We start from the raw sequence: 26,398 nt of genomic DNA on the forward strand, positions 1-26,398 counted from the left end.
TGCTTCGGGTTGTCGATTCCACAGACGTGTGTTTGGGAGCCCCACTGTGCCAGGCCTGGGCTGTCTCTGGGACTACAACCATGAATTAGACATGGTCCTTGCCCTCAAGAAGCTTATTATTTGGTGAGGCAGGAAAACATCTCGCCTCTTTCATAAGAAATGTGATTTACTGATTACTTACTATGCATCGGTAAGGTTTTGCTTAATCCTCACAACAAATAGTAGGAATGTGGTCCCTGTATTACAGATGAGCAGCTAAGGCTCAGAAAGGACAAGTAACTCTCTCAGATCACACAGCTGGTGAATAGTGAGTCAGGATTCAAACCCAGTGAGGTTGACTCCAGAGTGTATGCTCCTTTAGCCCTGATGGAAGGGTCATGGGAGGATGCAGAGGTGCTGTTACTGGTGACCTTGCTGGGTCTGGAAAGTGGCTAAGATTCTCTGTGGGAAATACTGTATGGGGAATCGTCAGTCATCTGCTCAGTCTTCATTCCTTAAACTTGATAAGACCTAAGTGCTGGTGTTAACGTGGGGACATTGTTTTGGATACATAGTAAATGTCACAGGGGGTGAGTATAAGGGCTACATTTTTTTTTCCCAACTAATCTTGAGAGCTGAGTGTTTTGGCTGCTCTGCTGAGTCAGTAAGGATGTTGTAGAAATTCTTATGTAGGCCTCCCCAGAATTTTATTTATTAAAATGCTAGTTAGTTTTTGTTCTGTTGGTATTGGTAAAGGCAAATCAGGGGAACCCTGGCAGAGATTTTTCACTATCCAGCCTTGTAGCTAAATGCAGCCAACTGCTCCACTACACTTTTCGTCCAGCACCCCATCCAGCCTTTAGACATTTCTGCTAACTTTCCCTCCCTGCAGGCTCCTACTGCTGCTGCTGCTGGTTGCCTGCAGTACCCCGGGTCTTTAGCCTACAGGCTTTTGCTTGTGTGAAAGAATGCTGCTGGAGCGAAAGGACTGTGATGCCAGCTGAGTTGCTATAGTTATAATTTAATTACATTAGCTTTACAGCCTATTAAGAGCAAAAAGGGAAAATGTTTTATTGGGAACAATTATCAGTCATGCTCTCTTTCTTGTAAATTTCCATTCTTCCTCATCTCTTTCTACCTTAAATTCATCATTTTAGGGAGGAGGAAGTTGGAACATTGAAAGAATGGATATAGGGTGGGGCAGGTGCTCAAAAAGAAACCAAAGGGCTGATGACTGTATTTTTCCATCTCCTTGATAGGCAGAGACATAAAGTGTGATGTGAGTATTTCAGTACAGGATGAGGGCAGAGGAGAGAAGTGAATAGGGAAAATTTTCTTACACGAAATAAATTTTGAAAAAAATTTCTGTCTTCAAGATTTTAGTTAAGATTAGCTTGTAGACCTAAGAGTGAATTGCTCTGTGTTGAAATTCATTTGTTTAAATAGACTTCGTTGGATTTTTCATTTTAGGGAACAGATTTGCTGGCTTTTTTACATGTGTGATATTCTTAAATTGTAAAATACCTTCACACATAAAGAAGAATATGCATAACATATATAAAGGTATAAATCAGGGGTTGGCCGACTAAGACCCAGGAGCCAAATCCAACCTGCTGCCTGTTAAAGTTTTATTGGAACACAGGCACACTTACTTGTTTATGTATTGTCTATGCTGCTTTTGTGCTATAGTAGCAGAGTTGAGTAGTGATGACAGAGACTGTATGGCCGGCAAAGCCTGAAGCACTTACTATCTGCCTTTTACAGAATAAGTTTGTTGACTCCTGGTGTAAATAATAGGAAAATGAATGAATACTCCTGTGCACATGGCACAGTTAAGACATGGAATATTATCACTAGCTGTGAAGCCCTCCCTGGGTACACATCGTCAATTGCATCCCCCCTTTTCCTCATTGGAGATGCCTCACTGGATTTTTCCATTCAGCTCAGAAACCAAACAACCTAGAGGTGTACAAAGAAAAATGCAGCAATCATTCTCTCTCCCTAACTTTACCCTCCAAGGTAATCAGTGTTTTTAATTTACTTATTCTTTCACACTTTTCTTCATGTTCAAGCAAAGCATGTATAAACATTTATTTGCCCAGAGTTAAACAGCAGATTATAACTTTACTATGCTTGTACTAACCTACCTTTTAAAGCACTTACTGTTTGTCAGACATTGTGCCAAGTACTTTACATGCATTATATACTTTCCTCTTAAAATAACCCTGTGAAATAAGTGTTACTGTCTCTGTTTTATAATTGAGGAGAGTCAGATAAGCAAGTGGTCGGTCACACCAGAACTCAAATCCAGCTTGGGCAGTGAGAATCCCTCACGTTTGTAAGGCACTTTCAGTTCCCATAGGCATATAATAGGTGCTCTCTTGACTGGTCTTCACAAGCCTGAGAGGTGAGAGAGGCAGGGTTTTCCTTCACATGTTAGCAGGAGAAAAAGGAAGCTTGGAAAAGTGATGCACCCAGGATTTTCAGTCAGTAAGTGACTGGTGGGACTAACTCAAGCCTCTTGACTTTTTTTCTGCTCCCCATGTATACTGACTGAGAACAGCTTTTGTCCTCCTGTTCTCCTGGGACTGCACTGTTTGACTCCAGCCTCTCTGGCTCTGTGCTCAAGAGAAGCTGCCTGGCTTACAAAAATTGGGGCAGGTTGGGGGCAGGGAACCTTTGGATTTTTCCACCCTTAGAAGCTGAAAGTTTCTGGTACAGCCTTTATTTGTAAAACCATCCCTACCCTAGATTCCCTGCCTCCTTCATCGTTCCTCCCTCCCCCTCCCCCATCAGGAGTTCTGCATATGCACTGCACAGGCCCACAGTTCCTCCAGGCACCAGCCACTTGGATATCCTTTCTCTTCTCATAATTCTAATAGCTAATTTTTAAATGCCAAGGTTCGCAACCCTGGTATGCCTTAAAATCACTGGGCACTGGATATGTTCTCATGTATCTCTGGTGGAGATAGAGTGCCTGTGGCACAGAATTTGGCAATAGCTAGTGCATTTACTCTTGACCCAGCAGTCCCGCTTCCAGGGAATCTCTCCCAAAGATACACTGGCAAAAGTATGAAAAGATGTGTGCACAAGGTTATTCTTTGCAGCATTATTTGTAATAGCAAAAGTTGGAAACAACTCTGACATCCATCAATATGGGACTGGTTGAATATTGGTACATGTGCATAGCTTTTCAGTAGCACAAAGGAATGAGAATATACACTGCCATGGATGGAGCAACTCCAGGCCATATCGTTAAGTAAAATAAACATGCAAGGTGGAGGAAAGGGTATAGTACTTTATCATTTATTTAAGAAAGCGGGTGAAAGAAAGTCCATATTCATGGATTGGAAGACTTTATATTATTAAGATGGTAACACTTCCCAAATTGATCTATAGATTACATGCAGTTCGTATCAAAATCCCAGCTGGCTTTTTTGCAGCAATTTGTAAATTGATCCTAAAATTCATATGGAAATTCAAGGAACCTAGAATGACCGAAACAATTCTTTTTTTTTTTTTTAATTGAGTATAATTGACCTTCAACACTATGTTAGTTCCAGGTGCACAGCATACTGACTTGATATTTCTGTACATTACAAAATGGTCACCACAATAAGTCTAGTTACCATCTGTCACCATACCACGTTATTACAATATTATTGACTATATTCCCCATGCTGTGCATTTCATTCCAGTGATGCATTTATTTTGTAATTAGAAGTTTGTACCTCTTAATCTCCCTCACCTATTTCACTCATTCCCCCCACCTTCCTCCCCTCTGGCAACCACCTGTTTGTTCTTTGAATCTATGAGTCTGTTTTGTTATGTTTGTTCATTTGATTTGGTTTTTAGATTCTGCATGTAAGTGAAATCATATGGTATTTGTCTTTAAAGCTTTAAAACTTTAAAACTCTTAAAAGAAACTATAGGTGTAAATCTTCCTGACCTTCTTGGATGTGAAACCAAAAGCATAAGTGACAGAATCAAAAATAGATAAACTGAACTTCATCAAAATTAAAAAACTTTTGTGCTTTAAAGGACACTATCAGGAGAGAAAACAACCCACAGAATGGGGAGAAAATATTTGCATATTACAATGTATGTCGAATAAGGGGCTTATATCCAGAACATATTAAAAACTCTTACAACTCAATAATAAAGACAACCCAATTTATTTTGGAGTATAGTTGATTTACAATATTATATTAGTTTCAGGTGTACAGCATTGTGATTCAGTGTTTTTACAGATTATAGTCCGTTAAAAGTTGTCACAAGATAATGGATATAATAATTCCCTGTGCTATACAGTATATCCTCGTTGTTTATCTATTTTATATATCGTAGTTTGTATCTCTTAATCCCATACTCCTAATTTGCCCCTCCCCCTTTCCCTCTCCCTTTTGGTAACCATTAGTTTTCTATATCTATGAGTCTGTTTCTGTTTTGTGTGTACGTTGGTTTGCATTATTTTTTAGATTCCACATGTAAGTGATATCATACAGTATTTGTTTTTCTCTGTCTGACTTATTTCATTAAGCGTAATGTTCTCTCAGCCCATGCACATTGCTGCAAATGGCAGATTTTCATTCTTTTTTGTTTGTTTTTTGTTTTGGGCTGCATTGGTTCTTCGTTGCTGCACGGGCTTTCTCTACCTGTTGTGAGCAGGTGCTACTCTTCGTTGCGGTGTGCAGGCTTCTAATTTTGGTGGCTTCTCTTATTGTGGAGCACGGGCTCTAGGCACACGGGCTTCAGCAGTTGCGGTGTGTGGGCTCTAGGGCATGCAGGCTTCAGTAGTTGTGGCGTGTGAGCTCAGTAGTTGTGGCTCACGGGCTCTAGAGTGCAGGCTCAGTAGTTGTGGCACATGGGCTTAGTTGCTCCGTGGCATGTGGAATCTTCCTGGACCAGGGATCAAACCTGTGTCCCCTGCATTGGCAGGTGGATTCTTAACCACTGCACCACCAGGGAAGTCCCTCATAATTTTTTATGGCTGAGTAACAGTCCACTTTGTGTATCACATCTTCTTTATCAGCTATGGATGGGCACTTGGGTTGTTTTCATATCTTGGCTATTGTAAATAGTGCTGCTGTGGATGCATGTATCTTTTTGGTTTAGTGTTTTCATTTTTGCCAAGTACATACCCCGGAGTGGAATTGCTGGATTATATGGTAGTTCTATTTTTAGTTTTTTGAGAAACCTCCATATTGTTTTACTTAGTGGCTGGACCAAAAGACAACCCAATTATAAAATGAGCAAAAGATCTGAATAGGCATTTCTCCAAAGGAGGTATATTAATGTCCAATAAGCAAATGAAAAGATGCTCAACATCACTAACCATCAGGGAAATGCAAATCAAAACCGCAATAAGATACCACTTCACCCCCACTAGGATGGCTGTAATCAAAAAGACGGATAACAAATGTTGGTGAGAATGTGGAAAATATTGAAACCCCGTAAACTGTCGGTAGGAATGTAAAGTGGTGCAGCCACTTTGGAAAACCGTCCAGCAGTTTCTCAAAAGGTTAAATATAGAGTTACCATATGACTGAGCAGTTCCACTCCCAGGTTTATACCCAGGAGGAATGAAAACAGTTGTCCACACAAAAACCTGTACATGAGCGTTCATAGCAGCATTACTCATAATCACCAAAAAGTATAAACAGTCGAAATGTCTAACAGCTGATGAATTGATAAATGAAAGTGGCATATCCATATAATGGAATACTATTTGGCAATAAAGAAGAATGAACTACTAATACATGCTCCAACATGGATGAACCTTGAAAACATTATGCTAAGTGAAAGAAGCCAGCCACAAGACTACATGTTGTATAGTTCCATTTATAGAAAATGTCCAGAATAGGCAAATCTGTAGAAACAGAAAGTAGATTAGAGGTTGCCAAGGGAGTGGGTAGATTAGGGGACATAGGGAGTGACTGCTGATGGGTAGGGTGATTTCTTTTCTGGGTGATGAAAATATTCTAAAATCGATTGTAGTGGTGGTTGCACAAATCTGTGACTATACTAAAACCCACTGAATTATACTTTTTTTTTTGAGATTCTTTTTTTCCCCTTATTACACTTACTTTTAACACTTTTATTATGGAAATATTAAAACATACACAATAGTAGAGAAAACAGTATAATAAACTCCCAGGTACCCATCACCTATCATATCAACATTCTGCCATTTTTTAAAATTCTTTTTAATTTTTATTTTATATTGGAGTATAGTTGATTAACAATGTTGTGTTAGTTTCAGGTGTACAACAAAGTGATTCATTTATAAATGTATCTATGAATTATACGTTTTAAGTGGGTGATTGTATAGTATGTGAATTATAGCTCAATAAAGCTGTTTTTAAAAAGTAGGTAACACAAACTTGTATACCTAACTGCTAATAAAAAAAGAAGGAAGGTGTTTAAAAGTAGCTGAGATTTACTATAATCAGGTTTGGTAAGACATGCAAACATGGATATGACATGACTGTCATGAAGGAAGAAGTTTCTACTCACATTTCTTTTTTTTCTTTTTTTTGGCTGCATTGGGTCTTCATGGCTGTGTGCGGGCTTCCTCTAGCTGATGCAAGCGGGGGCTACTCTTCGTTGCGGTGCACCTGCTTCTCATTGCAGTGGCTACTCTTGTTGTGGAGCTCGGGCTCTAGAGCGCAGGCTCAGTAGTTGTGGTGCATGGGCTTAGTTGTTCTGCAGCATGTGGAATCTTCCCTGACCAGGGCTCGAACCCGTGTCTCCTGCATTGGCAGGCGGATTCTTAACCACTGCGCCACCAGGGAAGCCCTCTACTCACATTTCTCTGGAAACAGGAGGCAGGGCATGCCATGCAGGGCCACTGAGGGAGCACTGAGGTCAGTCAGGGGGCAGAGGAAGCAAGGGGAAAACCTGGGCAAGAGCCTTTACTGAGGTTTCTTTGGGAAGGCAGGGTGAGCAGGCTCAGGACTGGCTAGTTTGAATAGCCTCAGTGGGCTCTAGGGTAAAGGCGCTGTCTCTAGTTGTCTGGTACCTCACCCTGAGATGATTAGGGCAGGGGATAGTGACCCAGTGAAGGAGGTGGTTGAGGTATGGGCTCTGGATTAATTAGTGTGCATATGTTCTTAAATGCGCTTACAGGCCTCTAGGAATTAGCTAACTGTGGGAGAGGCAGTCACTCCAGTACCTGCAAGGCCCTAGATGTCAAAGCAACAAATACAGGAAATAAAAAGGTGTGATTAATATAAATGGTGTGGGCTTCCCTGGTGGCGCAGTGGTTGAGAGTCCGCCTGCCGATGCAGGGGACATGGGTTCGTGCCCCGGTCCAGGAAGATCCCACATGCCACGGAGCGGCTGGGCCCGTGAGCCATGGCCGCTGGGCCTGCGCGTCTGGAGCCTGTGCCCCGCAACGGGAAAGGCCACGGCAGTGAGAGGCCCGCGTACCACAAAAAATATATATATATAAATGGTGTAAACAAACAAACAAAGGGTTACCTATAGGAAAAGGGAAAAAATAAGGTGAAGATGGACTTTTTTTTATAGATTTGACTTTGGAATTGTATAAATATTTTGTGTAATTATAAAACAAAATTAAATTTCAAAAAAAGAATTCCTAAAGAAGGAAAATAAATGCTCATTCAGTTGGTGACATAATCATTCAGAGAGGAACATTTCCAAGTAATATCTTAATCGGTCTTCGATAATGATATTATTGGTACAGGGATTGATACTGCTGTTTTGAGACTATTGTGTGTATAGTGTAGGATAAAGCAAATAAGTAGTTAAGGTGGTGATGCTGAGAACTAGGACTTTGGGTATGAGAGAAAGGAGATACAGATAGAAAATCTATGAGGTTAAACCCAAACTTTATGTTTTTAATTTTGAATTGGAAATGTCAGTATGAACTCGTGATGTAATTTATCTTAAGGAAACTGAAACAAAAGTAAAAACTCTATTTGTAGCTCTGCTTACTGAAAGGCTTAGAAACAGCGTAGCAATGAGCAATCTTAGTGCCCAGATAGTGGTCTCTAAAAATCCATTTCGTAATAAAAAGTAACGGGCTCTTTGGAGAGTTGACCGATTCCAGGTCTGGGGCAAGATGAACTTGTCTTGTCATACCAGATGGCAAGGAAGTTAATGTAGGTCAACTTGAGTCATGTCAAAAGAACTCAGAAACCAACTTGAAAAGGCTTCTACTGGCCAAAGATGAGATGATTTTGGCCATGATAAGGATAATAACTGCAGTGGATTGAAATACATCAGATATGTTTAAATTCATGAGTTCATAATGATACTCAAGCAAAACTCATCAGTCACCTTTGGAGAATGCTAGAGAATCAACTCATTATTCAGAGTAACCACATAGTTGATGAAGAGTGTCTCTGAGGGGAAATATTCCAGCTAATAGAGACAGAATACCACCATTTTGCAACCTCTAAGGAATTAATGCATCTAAGCAATGATCATCAGTGTCTGGTAACATTCCAAAAAGAGGTAATCAGATATTACGTACCTCTTGATAAAAGTCTGAAGTAATTGAACCAAAAATAATAATAATAATGCCACCTGAACCTGATCAAACCATTAGCACTTACTTTCAATTTACAGGAAATTGGATAGGAGAGGCCGGAGGAACATGTTAAATTACATCATGGGGATGCAATCAGTAAAACCTGTTATGTGGGAAACTACATCCTTGCTGCTTTGAGTCTGGTTCATAGATCACCAGCATAAGCATCAGCTGTGAGCTTTTTAGAAATGGAGACCCTCAGGCCCTATCCCAGACCTACTGAAACAATATGCGTATTAACAAGCTTCCCAGGTGATTCACATGCACATTTCAAGTTTGAGTAGCACTGCTCTATGGAACAAATAATCTAGAGTCTCCAACAAAGAAATTGTAAGAAAAAAAAATGAGATGGAGGGGCAACTCAAATATTAAAAGACATTTGGAGGCATATCAATTATTTGCAGGTAGAGAACTTACTTGTATTCCATTCAAACAAACACATTTTAAAGTTATGAAATAATTAAGAGAATATTTTGGATTTACTTCAAAATAATATGGGTGGTAGAGAGAGGAAAGTAGGTAGTGATGTAGATGAAAATAGAGTTTGCTACGACACGCTAGTTTTTGAAGCTGGGTGATAGGTACAGGGTTTATTATTTTAATTTCATATTAAGATTTTTTTCTATAATAGTTTAAAAAGGAGTTGGCTAAAATGGCTATAATCAAAAAGGTAGTACCAGGTATTGGCAAGAGTGTGGAAAAAATTAGAACCCTTGTACATTGCTCATGGGAATATAAAATAGTGTAGCTGCTTTGGAAAATAGTCTGGCAGTTCTTCAGAAGGTTAAACAGGGAGTCAATATATAATCTAGCAGTTCCACTCCTAGGTGTATACCCAAGAGAAATGAAAACATACGTCCACGCAAAAACTTGCACATGAATGTTCATGGCAGCATTTTTTATAATAACCAAAAAGTGGAAACAACCCAAATGTCCTTCAAATGATGATATGTTCATTAATATAAAATATAGCATATCCATATGATGGAGTACTATTCAATAATAAAAAGAAATGAAGTACTGATACATGCTACAACATGGATGAACCTTGAAAACGTTATGCTCAGTGAAAGAAACCAGTCATGAAAGACCACATATTGTATGATTCCATTTATAGAAAATGTCCAGAGTAGGCAAATTTATAGAGACAGAAAATAAATTAGTGGTTAGGGGGAGATTTGTGGAGACATGAGCATTTTATTGATATATTCCCATGACTGCTTATGGAGTGGGGGAAATTTTGGCAGGGAGGGGTGATGAAAATATTCTAAAATAGCTTGTGGAGATGGTTGTACAACTCTGTGAATATACTAAAACCCATGGAATTCTACACTTTAAATGGGTGAATTGTATGATATGTGAATAATATCTCAGTAAAGCTGTTATAAAAAAAGGGAAGGAGAGCCTAATACTGATACCCGTGCTCCAGGCTTACCCAACACTAATCAGAATCATTGGGAGGAAAGTTGTCTAGACGATTCTAATGTGCAACCAGGACTGGGAACCACTGTACTAGAAAGTTAGCCATCAGGGATTGTTAGAAGAGAGAGGCAAGATTATCTATTTGAAATGATAGCCTGGAGGGGAAGCCTCAGGGATGGCATCATAGCTGACCAGTCTGCACGGAAGAGACAAAAAATCTACAGTGTGGAGCCCTCTGGGTGCACATTATCTATTCCTGTGGTACTAAGTAGAATGGAAATAAGTATGAGAAGTCTTTTCTTTTTTCCAGTAAGTGTGTTAGTTCAGAATTGGTCATCTTCAGTGTAACACCCATAGGTGTTAGGGTTATTTGTGCCGCCAGGTGGTCTAGCTTCTAAGTTACTAAGAATGAGCACAGACTTTATCGATGGGATTTGGTGGTACTAAATCATAATCCAAAAGCAACAGTCTAAACAATTAATTTCCCTAAGTTTCTTTCTTCCAGAGAATGTTCTAGATATTAGTGAGAATCTATAATTTTTTTTTTGCTCTCCCATTGTTACATTGCTCCAGATGAGTAGACATAAAGCCAGCTGTAGTGTTCCCATCTCTCTTCAAAAGCATTTATTAGTCAGGTGACAGCTTCCTCTACTGTTGGATTGGGCAGCAGAGAGGGAATTTGAAGATGTACTGCACATGGTATTTGGCTTTTGAAGAGAAGCTTTGGAGAACTGGCCTTGGATTCTGGTTTCCCTGCCCTTTGCAAGTTATTGATTGCCCTGGACTTTCAGTTTCCTTAATTAATGAATGAAGTTTAGACTAGGTTCTCCTGAAGCTTCTAAAATTTTGTGGTTTACTACATCTGTCTTTATAGAGGCTGTAAATATAGGATGGTGGTTAAGAGTTTGTGCTGTGGAGCTTGGTGACCTGGCTCTGCTGTTTCCTGGCTCTGTGACTTTTGATAAGTTGGTTAACCTCTTTGCACATTGGTTCCCTCATCTGTAAAACGGGGATTGAGAATAATATCTACCTCACGATTTTCTTTACTATAAAGTGTTTGGAGCAGTCTAGCCTGTAATTTTATTGATATGCTATCAATTTATCCTAGACAGGTCCCTCACTCTAATTTAGGCATGATCAGAACTCTCTCTTACTACCAAATGCAACGTTGTGTCTGTTATCCCAGGTGGTAGCTCTTTTTGGAAAGGTATAAAACAACCATACAAAAGTGTTTGGGCAGTATATAAGAAGTTTTAGTTTCACACTAAAAATACTCTCTAGTATTTTAGGAAGCATATTAGATGTTCTAATTCTACTTCTTTCTCCCTGCCCTATATCCTCATATAGGTCAGTTCTCCTCGGGTCTCGGGGACTTGACATATCCCACATCTCCCAGCGATTGGAGAGTCTGAGTGCAGCCACCACCTTTGAGCCTCTTGAGCCTGTGAAGGACACAGACATTCAGGTAAGGGCTGCCAGGTACCAGGACTGGTGCAGGTGCAACCCTGAGCATGCAACCCAGGCTGAAGGCCCTGGCCTTTTGTTCACCAGCTGGTTTAGGAATATCACATTTCTTTGTTAATTCTCTTCCTCAGATATTAAGAGAATGGGAGGCTCAGCTTTGGAGGAACATTGGATTATTTTCAGGGTGCTCTGTAAGGCTGAATTTAGGAAAGCATTTCCGACCTGCACTTTTTAAATTATTGTAATTATGAGCACAGATTTCTCTTCCTTCTTTGGGCTTAATCCAAGGCACGGAGACATTAGTTGTAAGTTTCTCTTGCTTTCTTTGCTAGATCTCAAATAATTTTACTATTCGTCTTCCACATTTCTTTTCTACATCTTGCTTGTATGGCTTGGCAAAGAGCTGGGGAAACAGAGTACTATTTACTGAAACCTACTTATCGATTTCTAGGAAGTATTTGGCTCCATTAGTGGCACCAGGAAATGGTCTGATAGAGCACTCCTGGCTCATTTAACCTAGCATGCCACTGGCACAATTGATTGCTATTTTAATCTAATCAGAAACTGGTATTTTTGTGTGTGTGAGTGTGTGTGTGTGTGTGTGTGTGTGTTCAAAATTGTTAAGGAAAAATCTTGTGATCCATTTAGTTGTTGGGTTTTTTTTATATTTGTTTATTCATTTATTCATTCATTCATTCCTTCAGGCTGCACCAGGTCTTAGTTATGGCATGCAGATTCTTTAGTTGTGGCACATGGACTCTTAGTTGTGGCATGCATGTGGGATCTAGTACCCCAACCAGGGATTGAAACCAGGCCCCCTGCATTGGGAGCACAGAGTCTTACCCCCTGGACCACCAGGGAAGTCCTGTGATCCATTTAGTTCTGAGGAATTGGAACATTGACTTGTGTTAGAGTGAAAGGATAGTGGGATACCATTTTTATCATTGATTTACCTTTGAGATGAAAGGATGCAGGTCCTACAAAGGCAAATCCTAGTACAGATGGATCTGTTATTTATTATTTGAGCTCAATTTGAATTAATACTCTTTACTCCACTACCCTTCCGAGAACTGTTTTAATCCATCTATAGTAATGGCCATAATTCTACTGCGTTTATTCCACTTGAGAAACCTAAAACCCTCAACTTTGAGTTGAGAGTTCAGTAACTATAGATATTCATTATTTTTCCTGTTATTGATATGTTCCCAGAGTATGAAAATCCAGTTTTTTTCCAGTTTTATATACTAAATTATATTTGCCTGTCACCTTATAGATGCCTTCTTATTTCCGTGTAATCTTTTTTTTTAATTAATTAATTTATTTTTAGCTGCATTGGGTCTTCATTGCTGTGCGTGGGCTTTCTCTAGTTGCTGTGAGCGGGAGCTACTCGTCGTTTCTGTGCGTGGGCTTCTCATTGTGGTGGGTTCTCTTGTTGCGGAGCATGGACTCTAGGCATGCTGGCTTCAGTAGTTGCAGGACGCAGCCTCAGTAGTTGTGGTGCACGGGCTTAGTTGCTCCGCGGCACGTGGGATCTTCCCAGACCAGGGCTGGAACCCGTGTCCCCTGCACCGGCAAGCAAATGATTCTTAATCACTGTGCCACCAGGGAAGCCCTTTCCATGTAATCTCAAAATGGCATGTATACTTGCCTCTTTTTTTTTTTTTTTTTTTTTTAAGTTTTAGCTGTTGCTCTCCCCACCTTCTATTTCAACTGCTTGATGCCCTAGAAACAAATACTTACTCCCATAACAGGTGAGTGAATGAGATACAGCTCAAATAATTTGAATAATCACCATATATGTGGGGAAGTATTCCTAATAGTGTGGAAAGAAATGGCACTTGCTGAAAGGTTATTTGTTTGTTTGAGTTGTTTTTAATGTTTAAAATGCCAAATAAGTTGTTTATTTTAAAAACTGCTTTTTAGATTTTCTTTGGCATATTTGTAATACATATTTGGAATACCCAGCAACATTTAGTGATGCACTTCATGAATTCCAACTGATGTGGTACAACATTTTTTGCTTTGAGATATTAATGACAGGTTTATAAATGTATTGAGTCATAATGATCATTTATTCTAACCTTCTACTTTATGCATGAACACTGTCCTTCAATAGCCCCATTAGGTGGCTTCCTGGCAATGCATGCTTGGTCACATCAAAGAGAGTTTCTTAATTTGGAATGAGCATGGCTAAGAGTTTTGGTCCTGCACCACTGGGGAGTCTTTGAACTTTGAGAGGAAGGATGCCTCCATTTCAAAATTTTACCTCTCAGTTGAGCTTTTCTGGAATAGCTTTAAAAATGTGAAGTGGTCACTCCAAGGTAAGTTTTGATTAATTGGGAATTGATCATCTAGACCTGAAGTAAAGATTTAAGACTAACTAATTTCAAAATAAAATCCTCTATTGACTTCATCTTCTTGCCAGCAAAGGCTTAAAGGAGAAAATTTAACTTCTAAAGGGCTGAGTCTTTGGCCTAATCTGAGATAGCTCTAGTGATTGATAGAGGTTGGAGTTTTAAGTTGTATTGTGTGGCTCAGCTGATCTATGCCTAAACTTCCTGTACCCATAGTAGTATCATGTCCTTCCCTGACTTCCTGTGTAGTAGTCAAATATAGGAGCCAAGCCAGCTTTCGCCCTTAGCATGGAGTGGTCCTCCTTTTAATTCTTCTCTTAATGTGTTGGTTGTCCAGGAAGAGTTAATTTGGACATTTTCAATTTTTTGTTTTTAAAAAAGCCAGATATACTTTTTTTTTTTTGCAGTACGCAGGCCTCTCACTGTTGTGGCCTCTCCCGCTGCGGAGCACAGGCTCCGGACACGCAGGCTCAGCGGCCATGGCTCATAGGCCCAGCCGCTCCACGGCATGTGCTATCTTCCCGGACCGGAGCACGAACCCATGTCCCTTGCATCAGCAGGTGGACTCTCAACCACTGCGCCACCAGGGAAGCCCCAGATATAGTTTTTGATGGACGTTTTTTTTCTCATTTATTTTTACCAGCTTTACTGAAATATAATTCACATACCATAAATCTGATCGATTTTTGTGTATGAGCTTTTGTTTTCCAACCAGTGCAGTTCTTGAGATGAGAACGTACCCTAATCCCACGTACTGAGTATCAGTCAGAGTGAATTTATTATGTCAGCTTATAAATCCATAAAAGGAAATGCTGAAGGATCCTTTGACAGGTGCTGTCCAAGACTTTGTACCATCCATTGTTTGCATTACTTATAAGCTTGGAAAGGCATTTTCCCATGAATAGGTTGTCCTTTTCTGTTTCGTAAACATTGATTGTATTTCCTTCTTTTTCTAATGGAGCTTGAAATTAATACAGGTTTTTTGTTGTTTGTCATAAACAGTGATGTTGGTATGCATTGATAATGCATTTTTAAAAGACTGCTGTGGCCAGCAAAAGTAACATATTTAAATAAACCCACTTAAATATATGTATGGCTGATGCTAGTGGAATTTTTTTTAATGTTTATTGATTTAATTTTTGGAAATGGTCATAAAGAAGGCCTACACATTTTTGTAATGGAGCTGAAGAGCCATAACTGTTAAGAGGACATGGTACTAAAACAACTGTACTGCTCTGTTCTGAGTGACTTTGTGGTGCTTGCAAGTATGGTTCCTCTCACAGAGATCCACTTGCTCACTTCCGTCTTTGGAAAAAAATACAGAGGGCAGACTGCACATTTTTAGTGTGGTCTGAACAGACCTAATGTACCATGGATGATGTGTATTATAGAGTAATAAAGTGCACAGTTACACAGTTCAGTTATATTCTGGGCTTTTTCACTAGATTACATGTATTTTTCAAGAAGGCTCTGCAGAAACAGCCTGGGTTGGCCATAAAAAATGGGAGCTGCAGTTTCTCGGCATTAGGCTGTAATATTTCCAAATGGCATTAAACCAAAATATAATAATATTATTGCTGAACTTACTGTATTAGATTCCTATGGCTGCCACAGCAAATTGCCACAAACTTAGTGGCCTAAAACATTAGAAATGCATTCTCTCACAGTCTGGAGCTCAGAACTTTGAAATTGGGGTGTTGGCAGCGCCCTCCGAAGGCACAAGAGGAGACTGTCCTCTTTTAGCTTCTGGTGGCTCCTGACATTCCTTGATCTGTGGCAGCATAAGTCCAGTCTGCCTCCATCTTCGTAGGTTTTTTGTCAGGTGTGTCAAATCCATTTTTCCCTTCTCTTATAAGGACACCAGCCATTGGATTTAGGGCCCACCCTAACTCCAAGGTGGTCTCATCTTGAGATGCTTACTTTAATTACATTTGCAGAGACCCCATTTCCAAATAAGATCACGTTCACTGGTACCAGGAGTTAGGACTTAGACATATATTTTTGGCAGTACCCACTTCAACCCACTATACTTACAGTGCCAGAAAATTTAAAACTGTCAATTAACTGTAATAAATGAAACATCTTCAAATCTAACTCTGTTTCATGGAGGAGTTTCAGGATAAGACGTCTATTTCTAGTTGTTCCAGGGACTGCAAACCTCAACCAAGTATCTGATCTCATCCTCAGCACTCTCTTTCAGGCCTTTGGAAAGTGAGGCTGACTACCCTTGTCTGATTCCAGAGTTTAGTCATAGTCATTCTCTCCAAACAGGTTAATGTTCTATAATGTATTTAAGAGATTTCTCAAGAGACATTTTCCAACTAGAGACAGTCTGATTTTTTTTAAAGTATTTTTAAGTACTCCAGTTTACAGGGTAAGTATAGGTAGGATTAAATTGGGGTGTGTGTGAGAGAGAGATTTCTACTTCAGCTAACCAGGTTACCAAACTCTTTCATTTTCCTTTTATACTTTAGGCCTTTGCTCACCCCCTTCCTTTAGCGTGGAGTAGCACCTCTGAAAATGTCTGAGCCATAATTTCAGTCTGACCCTCTTAAGGCTTTCCTAGATGCCACCTCTTTCATAGTTTCAGATCTCTCTTCCCATGGCCTCCAAATATAGCATGTTGGCTTTACTGCTTAGGAAAAAACAAAACTTTCTGAATGTTCCCCCACAAAGTAAACAACTTTATGTTGTTGGAATTGACTTAGCAACCAATTTAAATCATGATAAATGAAAATGTAGTCCCTTCTACACACAAAAAAACCCTATATGGAACTAAATGTCTTCATAATATGCTCAATTTCCAGATGGAAATCTGTCCTGTATGAATAAAGAGAAAAAGAAGTCTTAAAAAGAGGATAAAATAACTATAAGAAAACGGTGCAATAATAATTGACTTGTTAAAAACTTGTTCTACTTACCACACTATATCTATAATAAAATTTTCATTATTTCCTTCCTTTTTCTGTCCTTGGTAACGTAGAGTATACTCAAACCACTCTTAGCTTATCTTTTAAATAATCAGAAGAAGCTAAATGGCTTTGGTAAGCATAAAAATGAATCACTGGTGGTATAATCCCATATCACCTAAATTGTTATTTTCATAGTTTATCTTTTAATTTTATACCTTCAGAATTAAGGTACTGCTGATTAAATGCAGCTGTGTATTACAGCTAAGAGGAAAAGTAGTTGTCTTGAGTGCTAATTGTGTGTTTGTAGTACTGGCAAGTTGTTGGTAGGGAATTGGTTCCAGAAATCCTGTGGCAGTTTGTTGAAAAGAAGTTCAGACTTTCTTAGAGTGATTAGTATGCTAATAGCAGTTCTTCAGGATTAGTACTGGCAAAGTATTAATATTGAGGGAAAGGTGCAGTAAGCTTTCCCTAGCTCGAATTAGTTGAGGGAGGGTGCATTCTGAATGGGTGAACAATATCTTAATTCTGGAATTATTTTTAAAGAAATGTAGTTGTCATTTTCATCTATTCCTAGAAACTGCAACTGCTAAGTGTGTGTACCAAGGAGAGGTCTTACCAAAGCTGTTTTAGTAAATTAAGGAAGAGATGAGGTTCATTCATAAGAGTTGCATCTATTTGCATACTGATAATTTGTATAGCAATTCTGAGAAATGGTTTAAGTAGGCAAAACATACTTATCTTCCTTATTGTTTCTGCTCTTAATATGCTTGAGCAGTCTTTTCTGCAAATAATAGTGATCTAGCCCAAATTGGATGATTAGAAATTTTGAATTGATGGACTCTGAAGGAATGAAACTTTGCTCTTCAAATGTTTTCACATAATATAAAAATGTAAGAGACTGTTGCATGGAATCTAACAGTGTGAAGATTTTTAGTTAAGCATTTGATTTATTGACCTCCTTTGTTATATTCCTCTTGCTCCTAAGAGAGTCAGTGGGAAGTTCATGGTAACCTTTCTTATGAATTTTTAGAGGACTTTAATGGATATTTGAATCTTGCCCTTTCCCAGCTTATAACAGCTGCCTATCCGGGACTTGAAACAAGCTATAGGTAATGCTCTTGGGTTCACTAGCAAATGAATCCAATTCCCATTGGATCCAAAGCCCGTTAGTTAGAGAGAAACCCTTTTCTAGAACAAATACCAGGTACGTTTTAGGCCAGAATTCAGTTGTAGTGGCTGAGGTGCGTGTGGAAAAGACACACATCACACTGTGTCCTGTGTTCTTGTTCAGGGCAGTAGCTGTTCTAGGCTTCGTCTCTTGGGTAAACACTGCGGTGCCCACATCACCCCCACTTATTTGCTGTTCCTTGTCATTAAACCCTGACCCAGAGTAAATCTCAGAGCTGGTAAAAACCAGTAAACATGTAAAAAGGAAAAAATAGTGTCTTCACAGAGGCAGGTTAATGTGCCATCCTATTTTGTGTTTATAATTAGGTAGTCTAATGCTGATTGCTGTGGTAAGTACTGAAATGATTTAATTTTTCTGCCTGTTTGTGATAAGGGGAAAGGTAGACATTATGGTATGGTGGCAAAGTATGCAGTTGTATTAAAGTGTCCTCTGAATGGAATTAAAAATGGTAACTTTGGAATAAAAATGGTTGTTAAAGGCATCATCTATGGAAAATGTGAAAAACTGCTTTTATGTGAGCCAAGGATATAAGATTTCAGCTTTTTTACTTAACCATTCACACTTACTCCTGAATGCAGGGCTTTCAGAACAAGCAAGTAAATGGATGCTGAATGCATTCTGTGCAGGCAGGAAATGACAGGCTTTTTTGTCTTCTCAGAGGTTTCTTATATCCTGTAGTGAGCAGGGGAATATCAATTACCAACTTAAGAAAGAAGTTGGAATGGTTCTGTAAGAGTATTTTGGAAGAAGCCCACGGCTAAAATATTTATCTAACAATTTAATAGAGCTTCAAGTATTGGCCAGGCCCTGGTGCCTTTGAACTGGAGTTGAGTCATCCCCTCCCTCTTTACCAGCTTCTCTTAACCTGCCGATATCTATTGATGCTCCAGTACTCCGGAGATGGGGAACATATATTGTTATCTTCACTCTGGTATCTTTAAATTGCTTGGTTTCAGGAATCAGAAATGGGCTAAACTGTTTGATTTAAATGGGGGTTAAAACCTTGTCAAATATTGAATGCACTACGGTAGACCAGTCTGTCATTCTCAGATGGCAGCCCTTGACCCTGTGCACCACTTTGATCTGCTTGCCACAGCGCCCTGTGATCTCTTATTTCTGTTTCGCAGTGTTCAGTCCATGGCTTCCCAGGCCAGCAGCCTGATGCGGCTCCTTCCATTGGTGGTGGTTACAAAGTGTGGCTCCCTAGTTATAAAACTTTGGGGCCCAGGTTCTCCTTGTCTCCACTAAAAATCCGCATTCTGTGAAGGAACTGAGAGAGGGGCTCAGACAGGAGATACTCCTGGTTTTGCTTTTTTCTGTTTGTTGGTTGGCAGGGACCAGGAAAAGAAGCTGGGAGGTAGGATGAACAACGTCCTCTACTGACAAGACCAGTACTATAATTTCTTTTGCTGCAGAGCTCCCAGAACCAGGGTGTATTGCTTCCTTTTTGAGCATTTTCCTGTCTTGCAAATGGTTGGCTTCCATCTTGCACTTCAGATACGGAGAGGTTGAGTGAGTCCCATGCTCAGGGTGAAGGCAGCTCCTGGTCTCCAACGCTAACGATGAGCAGCGGTGCATGCGCTGCTTCAGTTATCCTGGAGGGCAGAAGGGCTAGTCCCCGCTTCTCACCATGGAGTGGCTGTGAGGCCGAGATACTGTGAGGCCGAGATACCATCAGCAAAATCCCGCCTGTGCTTTTCAGAAAACCACAGCACTTGAAGCACTGCAGCAGAATCTGCTGAGCAGGGCTGGGCGTGACACAGCTTCCAAGAAACTGTACAAAAAGAACCTTTGTCTTATAAAACACATTTACAACTAGAGCCAGGCTATTCATTTAGTTTGTAACACAAATGGGAGGATTAGGTCAGCAGAACGTAAGTGGGAGTGTGGATTCACTGGCTGATTTTTATTACTACCTGATTTGATTTATTTCTTTGAATGACATGAGCACAAGGATGTGGGGCAGAGTTTTCTCCATTCCTCCTTTATCTATTTAAAAAAAATTGTCTAATTAGAAAAAGCTGTCTTACTATCTTAGGGACAGCCATGGAAGGTTATATAATATGCTTGATTTGCTCAAGGTACCAAAGTATACTTGTATGATATTATCTGGGAGTGCTTTCTCATTTCTTACTCGGTTCTCTGTTATCCACAGTGCATATGAGTCTGTCTCAGCAGAAGCAGTCTCTAAATGAGCAGGGCCTGGTGAATCCTTGAAGGTTTAAGGCATTCACAGTAGCACTTGGCTCTGTGATGAGGCCCCACGCTGCCCCACATGTCTTCCTGTTGAAGGAATATGGTGATGGGTGTTGTATTCAGAAGGTGCTTACATAATCTGTGTTTCTCAAGTTTCTTTTTTCCCAGTTTATCTCAGACTGAGAGATACTTTTATAAAATACAGCAAAAATGAATTACTAGAAAAGAATGAAATAAAAGACATGCAGAATATAAGCCTTAGGTTTTGTTTTTTGTTTGTTTGTTTGTTTTTGGCCATGCCATGAGGCTTGTGGGATCTTAGTTCCCCAACCAGGGTTGATCTTGGGCCCCAGCAGTGAAAGCATGGATCCTAAGGACTGCCAGGGCCAGGGAATTCCTGTAAGCCTTAGTTTTTTAAATTCAGTGGACATAGAATTACTCTGTCAGGTTGCTATAAAAGTTTCTAAATGCTGATTCTCAGATTTTGTACTTACCTGCTGCAGACTGGGAACAAACTACTTGTGGACGGGTGCTTCTTCAGCTGTACTTTGGGTAGTACTAGTTTCAGTAGCTATGTTTTCTTCCTTTCTCCACCCCCCCCCTCCCCACCGCCACTTTCCCTCCTCATCTCTCTCCCCTTCCTTTCCTGTTTCCCTTCCTTTCTTTTGTTTAGTTTACTTGTTGGTACAGTGAAACATGGCTCCAAAGACAATTTTGAATTCCAGTTTTCTGTTTTACCCCAGCTAAAATAGGGAAGGCAAAGCTAAGGTTTACTGAACATTTATTGTGTCCAGACACTGTACTGAGCACTCTCTGGGTTTCCTCATTCAGTCCTTCCAGTAACCCTCTGAGGCAGTTACTATTGTTAATTCCATTTCACCAAGGAGGAGCCTAAGGCCTAAAAGGCTATTATGCCAGACTTGAAGTCCCTTCTGTGGGTTTGAGTTCAGTACTATTCCCTTATTCCTCTAGGTTTTAAGCTTCATTGTAGACTAATTTCCACGTTATATTTGAAGGAGAAAGGTGGTAGAAATAGGAAATAGAGGTATAATTGATCACTCATTTAGAGCAAAATAAAGAGTACAAAGCCCACAGAGAATGGATGTGGTGGGCATCGCTCTTATTTATATAAGCTTAGTAGTAAAATAATGTTGATTGAGGGAGAAGCTGGAATGTGCTTTCTAAACTTTAATACAAACACTGCTGGTTTGGGGGGAAGATGAGTTTTGCAGGAAGGCCAAACGTGCTTCCTCCGTTTATCTCCAGGTGCTGGGTTTTTTGCCATAGTTTTCTGCTTGCTGAGCTGTCAGTTTAATTTACTGTCTAAAGCCCAGCCTATTATTTCTCAGTTTTGCTGCCCTACAGGTACACTGTAAAGGATTTCTGTGAAATCCTGGAGCAGCTTTTAGTTTTGAAATGCCAAGGCTTTGTGCTTGTAAAAATTGGTTGGGTTCAGCTTCTTGCTTGATCATCTTTGTTTTGTTTTGCTTCTGAAGCTGAGCTGGAGTTAGAAGGATGATGCTAGAAGCAAGTTAAAGGGCACATCAAATTTTTACTGTAATCCTGAACTATTGATTGTTGACTTATTTGTAGGTTTAATGCAGACCCATTTCCTTACTTAGCGTCTGACTGGCCATTAAGCTCTGGCAGTGTGCCGGAATGTTGAAATCTTGCATCTTATAATGTGATTTGGCTGCTTATGGGTATTATGTGTGTTTGGCTTTTAAAGACACAGGCAGAGCCCTCAACTTGGTGTGTGCTCCAGAATACAGGAAGGAATTTCTGCACAGCAAAATTACTCACTTCTAGGAGATAGCACAAAAGTGAGGAGTTGACATTCAGCAGAACATTAATACCTAAGTCATGCAAATTGGTACTCTTTGGACTAACTGGCTCTTAGAAATAAATGCAAACTAACATAACAGAATCTTGAAGAGAAGACCAGCAGGGAACTAACTGGGCAGGGGTGGTGGTGTACAAAGAGTAGGGCCCAGCTAAGCAAGCACTCCCACATAAGTGGTCCTCAGCGTGTGCCTGGTGCCACTCTCCCAGTGTGAAGTTGAAATTAGAATCTAGCTGAGGGGCAGGTACAGTGTCCTGCTTATGGAGGGAGCTGGGCTCAGAGTGATTGGAAGGGAAACAATCATTGCCTATGAAAGACTTACCCTCCTTTTCACAACCTGGACACCTCTTGACTGGAATTGAGGGTGAGTGAGGGCTGAGGGAGTTAGATGACAAGAAAACATTAAATTTGGGATTTTAAGGGTGTGAATGAGAACTGAATGGCGTTAGAAGGGAAAATTCACTTTTCCCTCTAATTACAAAAACAAGATGTCCTTAGTTCACAGAACTTGGAAAATGGCTCCATAGTGTACTTTCTTGACTGCCACCATTTTGGGAGTGTTGAATTGTTTGGACCAGGTACTTGTAGCTGTAGAACATCTTTGAAACGACAAGGAAAATTGATTTATTTTAACAGGGCAGTGAGGAATTAGTCCATGAAGCATGTGTTAGAGGTAGTCTATAAGAATGGCCCTCATATAGTTCAGAATTGGTCAATTCCTATAAAGTAATATACAGTCTTTTCCTTTATTCTGTAATGGAAAAAACTTCCTAATGTGTGAAAAGGGATCTGAGATGTGCAGATTTTATGAGCAACCATTATGTCATTTCACTCTCCCCCTCAAACCGTTGGGAAGGGACTTCCCTGGTGGCACACTGGTTAAGAATCTGCCTGCCAGTGCGGGGAACATGGGTTTGATCCCTGGTCCAGGAAGATCCCACATGCCGCAGAGCAACTAAGCCCGTGTGCCACAACTACTGAGCCTGCGCTCTAGACCCCGCGAGCCACAACTACTGAGCCCGCGCACCTCAGCTACTGAAGCCGACACGCCTAGAGTCCGTGCTCTGCAACAAGAAAAGCTACCGCGAAGAGAAGCCCTCGCACCGCAATGAAAAGTAATCCCCGCTCACCACAACTGGAGAAAGCATGTGCGCAGCAACAAAGACCCAACGCAGTCAAAAATAAATAAATTAAATAAATAAAATAAAAAATTTAAAAAATTATTTAGAAAACTGTTGGGAAAAATAGTTATTGAGAAGCTCTATGACTTTGTCCTAATTTAGAAGTTTTAGGGGGGAAATAACAGGTTAGTAATTTTATGTGAACTTTGAGGGACACACCATAATAATCTTTCCATTCATATAATACTTTGCAGTGGGCTTTGTCCATCAGCGTCTCATCCCTTACTGCAGTGTTTGAGGTGAGGTGAATGGGTGTTAGCATCATCTTTATTTAGAAGTGGAAGAAACCGAGATCAAGATAGATTAGTTATTATCAAAGGTGGAACTTGAACCCAATGCTTCTTAATACCTTGCCCTGTATCCTTATCATCATGCCTTGCTGAGGAAGGCATCAAGGGGTGGGTGGACTGGTTGGATAAATTCCTCCTCCTTTTCATCATCACCATCATCATCACCACCACAAAGATGCTAAGCTAGTTCTTTTGCCACTGGTCAAATTTCTTGATGTTTTGGTTCTGTCTTTCCCCTTAGACCTTTTCTTACTTGTTTTCTTTGAAGTGACATTTCCATTTATTCCTTTCCATGTGAAAGATTTGCTGGTTAACTAAATCAGTCGTAGGTATGAAAACGCTACTTAGAAGGGTAATACTATAGACTGAATGGGGACAAACCTCACTTTTTCCATCTGGGATATACTTTGGAACAAAAAGTGATACTGAACAAAAGTGTTACTGCTGGTGATAATATTTTACAGATGCCCTTTATGTGAAGGGGCCCAGGGTTTCTTGAGATTTGTCACACTAGAGCGTATCAGCCTTGTTTGTGCTGAGTAGGTCACTGGTGCCAAGCACATGCAAAGTGGCAAACCAGAACAAATATCATATTTGAAACTTTAGGTGGACTAGGCTGTCAGGGTTCAGAGCAGATTAGGGGGGAGATTTTTTGTTTTTGTTTTTGCCAGTTTTTTGCTTTCTGTTTCACCCTCCCTGATTCCTTCCTTCCTTTGGACTATCCTCCCTTCTTTCATTCTTTTGTCTGTTCTTTTTGTCGTTTCTCCTTTTTTCCTTTCATTCTTGCTTTCCTTCTGTCTTTTGTATCCCTCTTTCTTTCCCCCCACCACCCGTCCCCCCCCAGCCTTTTAGACTGGCTGGCATCCAGAGCAGCCATTGCTAATGGGAGTGTACCTCCTTTTTTGCAATCAAGTGGCAGCTGTGAAATCATGGCTGGCTTCAAGAATTGGCTTCAGAAGCCAGTCAAGATTGGCTTCTGCAGCCTGGCAGCGTGCAGCCACCAGCGCTGTCTTGCTCTGTAGAGTGAGTCTAGGTGTGGGGTTGGGCTGGGCCTGGTGGAAAGGCTGGATCTACTGGCTGCCAGAGGTGGGCCTCTTCCTCACATGCTCTTGTTACTTGTGTTTTCTGCTTTTGCAGACCCCAAAGAGGTGGAATTTAGTTTATCCATCTGGCTAACCTGCTCATGCTTTGCTCTTTTAATGGGTACCCTGAAGTGCATTTCCTTATTTTTGGCCCTTGCCTAAAGCCTCTGCTAATATTCTACTTTTTTGGTGCCTGACTCAGCTTGATATTGAGGGTGTATAAGACTTTTCTGTTACAGTACATAGCTGTTTTGGGTGAGGCTGTTTCAACTTATTTGTTTTTTGAGGATTGATCATACATTAAAGCCAAATCCTAAGTAGAGAAGATGATGGGGAAGAAAATGACCAAGGAAAAGGGCACATTTGATTTTGCTTTTCATGTTTTAGGAATGAAGTTATAAATTAATCTAGCTCTCAACTTCATATATGTTCTTCACCATTTGTTAACTATTCATCCTACTAGCTCATATTTTGGGGAAAGGGGGAGTGTTATGGAATAGGGTTTGTTTTGGAGCAGCAAACATTGCAGAGCCCTTCAGGCCTCCAGGATTTTCTTTGGGGGTTAGGAAGGGAAAGGAGCTACAAATCTCACCTTTGTCTTTGTATTAACTTTCTACTTCAGGTTGGTTTTAATTTCCTTCTCCATTCCTCTCATGCCCTGAATGCATTTGACAACAGGAAAGAAGATCTTTATCAGTGATTCTAAAGTGTGGTGCACAGATCAGCAGCATCAGTATCACCTGGGAGCTTGTTAGAAATGCAGATTCTCAGGCCTCACCCCAAAGCTACGGAATCCAAATCTTTGGAGGTGGGGCCCAAAATGTGTGTTTGAACAAGCCCTCCAGCATGAGGTCCACTGGGTTAAGTTATTACAGAAGTCTAGTTAGTATAAGTAAACCCTTTTCTAGCCCTCTCTGCCAACTTTTATACTTAGTCCACCTGTGGACCAACCCTGAGCTTTCAGCCTGCAAAGCAGTGTGTTTATCTTCTAAGTGTTTGAGTCCGTAAAGAATTTGTAACCACTCATGAAGGACACAGGGGTCAATAAGATATGTTAAAAACTTACATATATTAAAAACCTATGACTTATAATTGGTCATTGATTATTTTTTTACCGTGGAGGTATTGACTCTGATACCGAGGCTGTAGCTTAAAATACACTGCCTAAAAAGCAGTCAGAGCCCAGTGGGGAATGAGAAGAGAGGGGGATAGAGGAAAGGGAAGTGGAGGGATTAATAATCCCATTTTAGTTAATCATCACTTTCCTCTCTGATCACTGAGCGGATGTGCTGTTGCTTCTGCAAATGTTAATAATTCATGGATGGACTGTGCCAAAAGAAGGCCTTAAATCTGGTCTCTCAGCAGATTAAATACACCGTCTGCCATCATTAGGAGCCAGGAGAGATGAAAGATGGACTTGTTGTTTTTATTCATTAACCTGATTTTCTCTACCTTTCTCCTCAGCTCCTCTCATCCTCATTTTGTTTACCTTTTCATTTGCTTCTCTCTGTAACCCCCTCCTGCATTGAGTGAGCGCTAAAGATCTTGGGTCTACTGTTAATGACATTAGATTTTACTTTTCCTTACCTGCTAGTAACAACAGATGCCATGAGAGAAAGCACAGAGGCAGAATAAGTATTTCCTTGGAAATGTCTAAATCAGTCTGAATATTTAAAAAATGTATTAAAATGTGCAGCCTGTGTGTCTTAGAAATCATTTGAAATGGCTTCTCTTTGCTTTGAAGATTAATCCTGTTGTATAGGCAGTTGAAGATATACATAGTGTTCTTCATATAGGTGTGGTAGTATTTTCCCATTTTATAGATGAGGAAACTGAGGCATGGTGTGAATAACTGTGTAGGGTTACCTAGAACCCAGTTCTTTTGACTCCCAACTTCAGCATGCTTTCCACTAGGTTTAATAACCTCTT

The 26,398-nt window shown here is 40.2% G+C and overlaps 1 protein-coding gene across 2 annotated transcripts in view; it reads left to right on the forward strand.

Moving 5' to 3' along the window:
• The window catches only part of NUP93 (nucleoporin 93), a 104,216-nt gene that overhangs the window by 17,089 nt on the left and 60,729 nt on the right, over positions 1 to 26,398 (forward strand). For both annotated transcript variants that reach the window (XM_060083925.1, XM_060083924.1), the window contains exon 3: positions 11,306 to 11,423. In XM_060083925.1, coding sequence (XP_059939908.1) covers positions 11,306 to 11,423 — 118 coding nt within the window. The remainder of the gene's footprint in view (positions 1 to 11,305; positions 11,424 to 26,398) is intronic.

This window comes from Mesoplodon densirostris, chromosome 19 (assembly GCF_025265405.1).
Source record: "Mesoplodon densirostris isolate mMesDen1 chromosome 19, mMesDen1 primary haplotype, whole genome shotgun sequence".
NCBI lineage: Eukaryota > Metazoa > Chordata > Mammalia > Artiodactyla > Ziphiidae > Mesoplodon > Mesoplodon densirostris.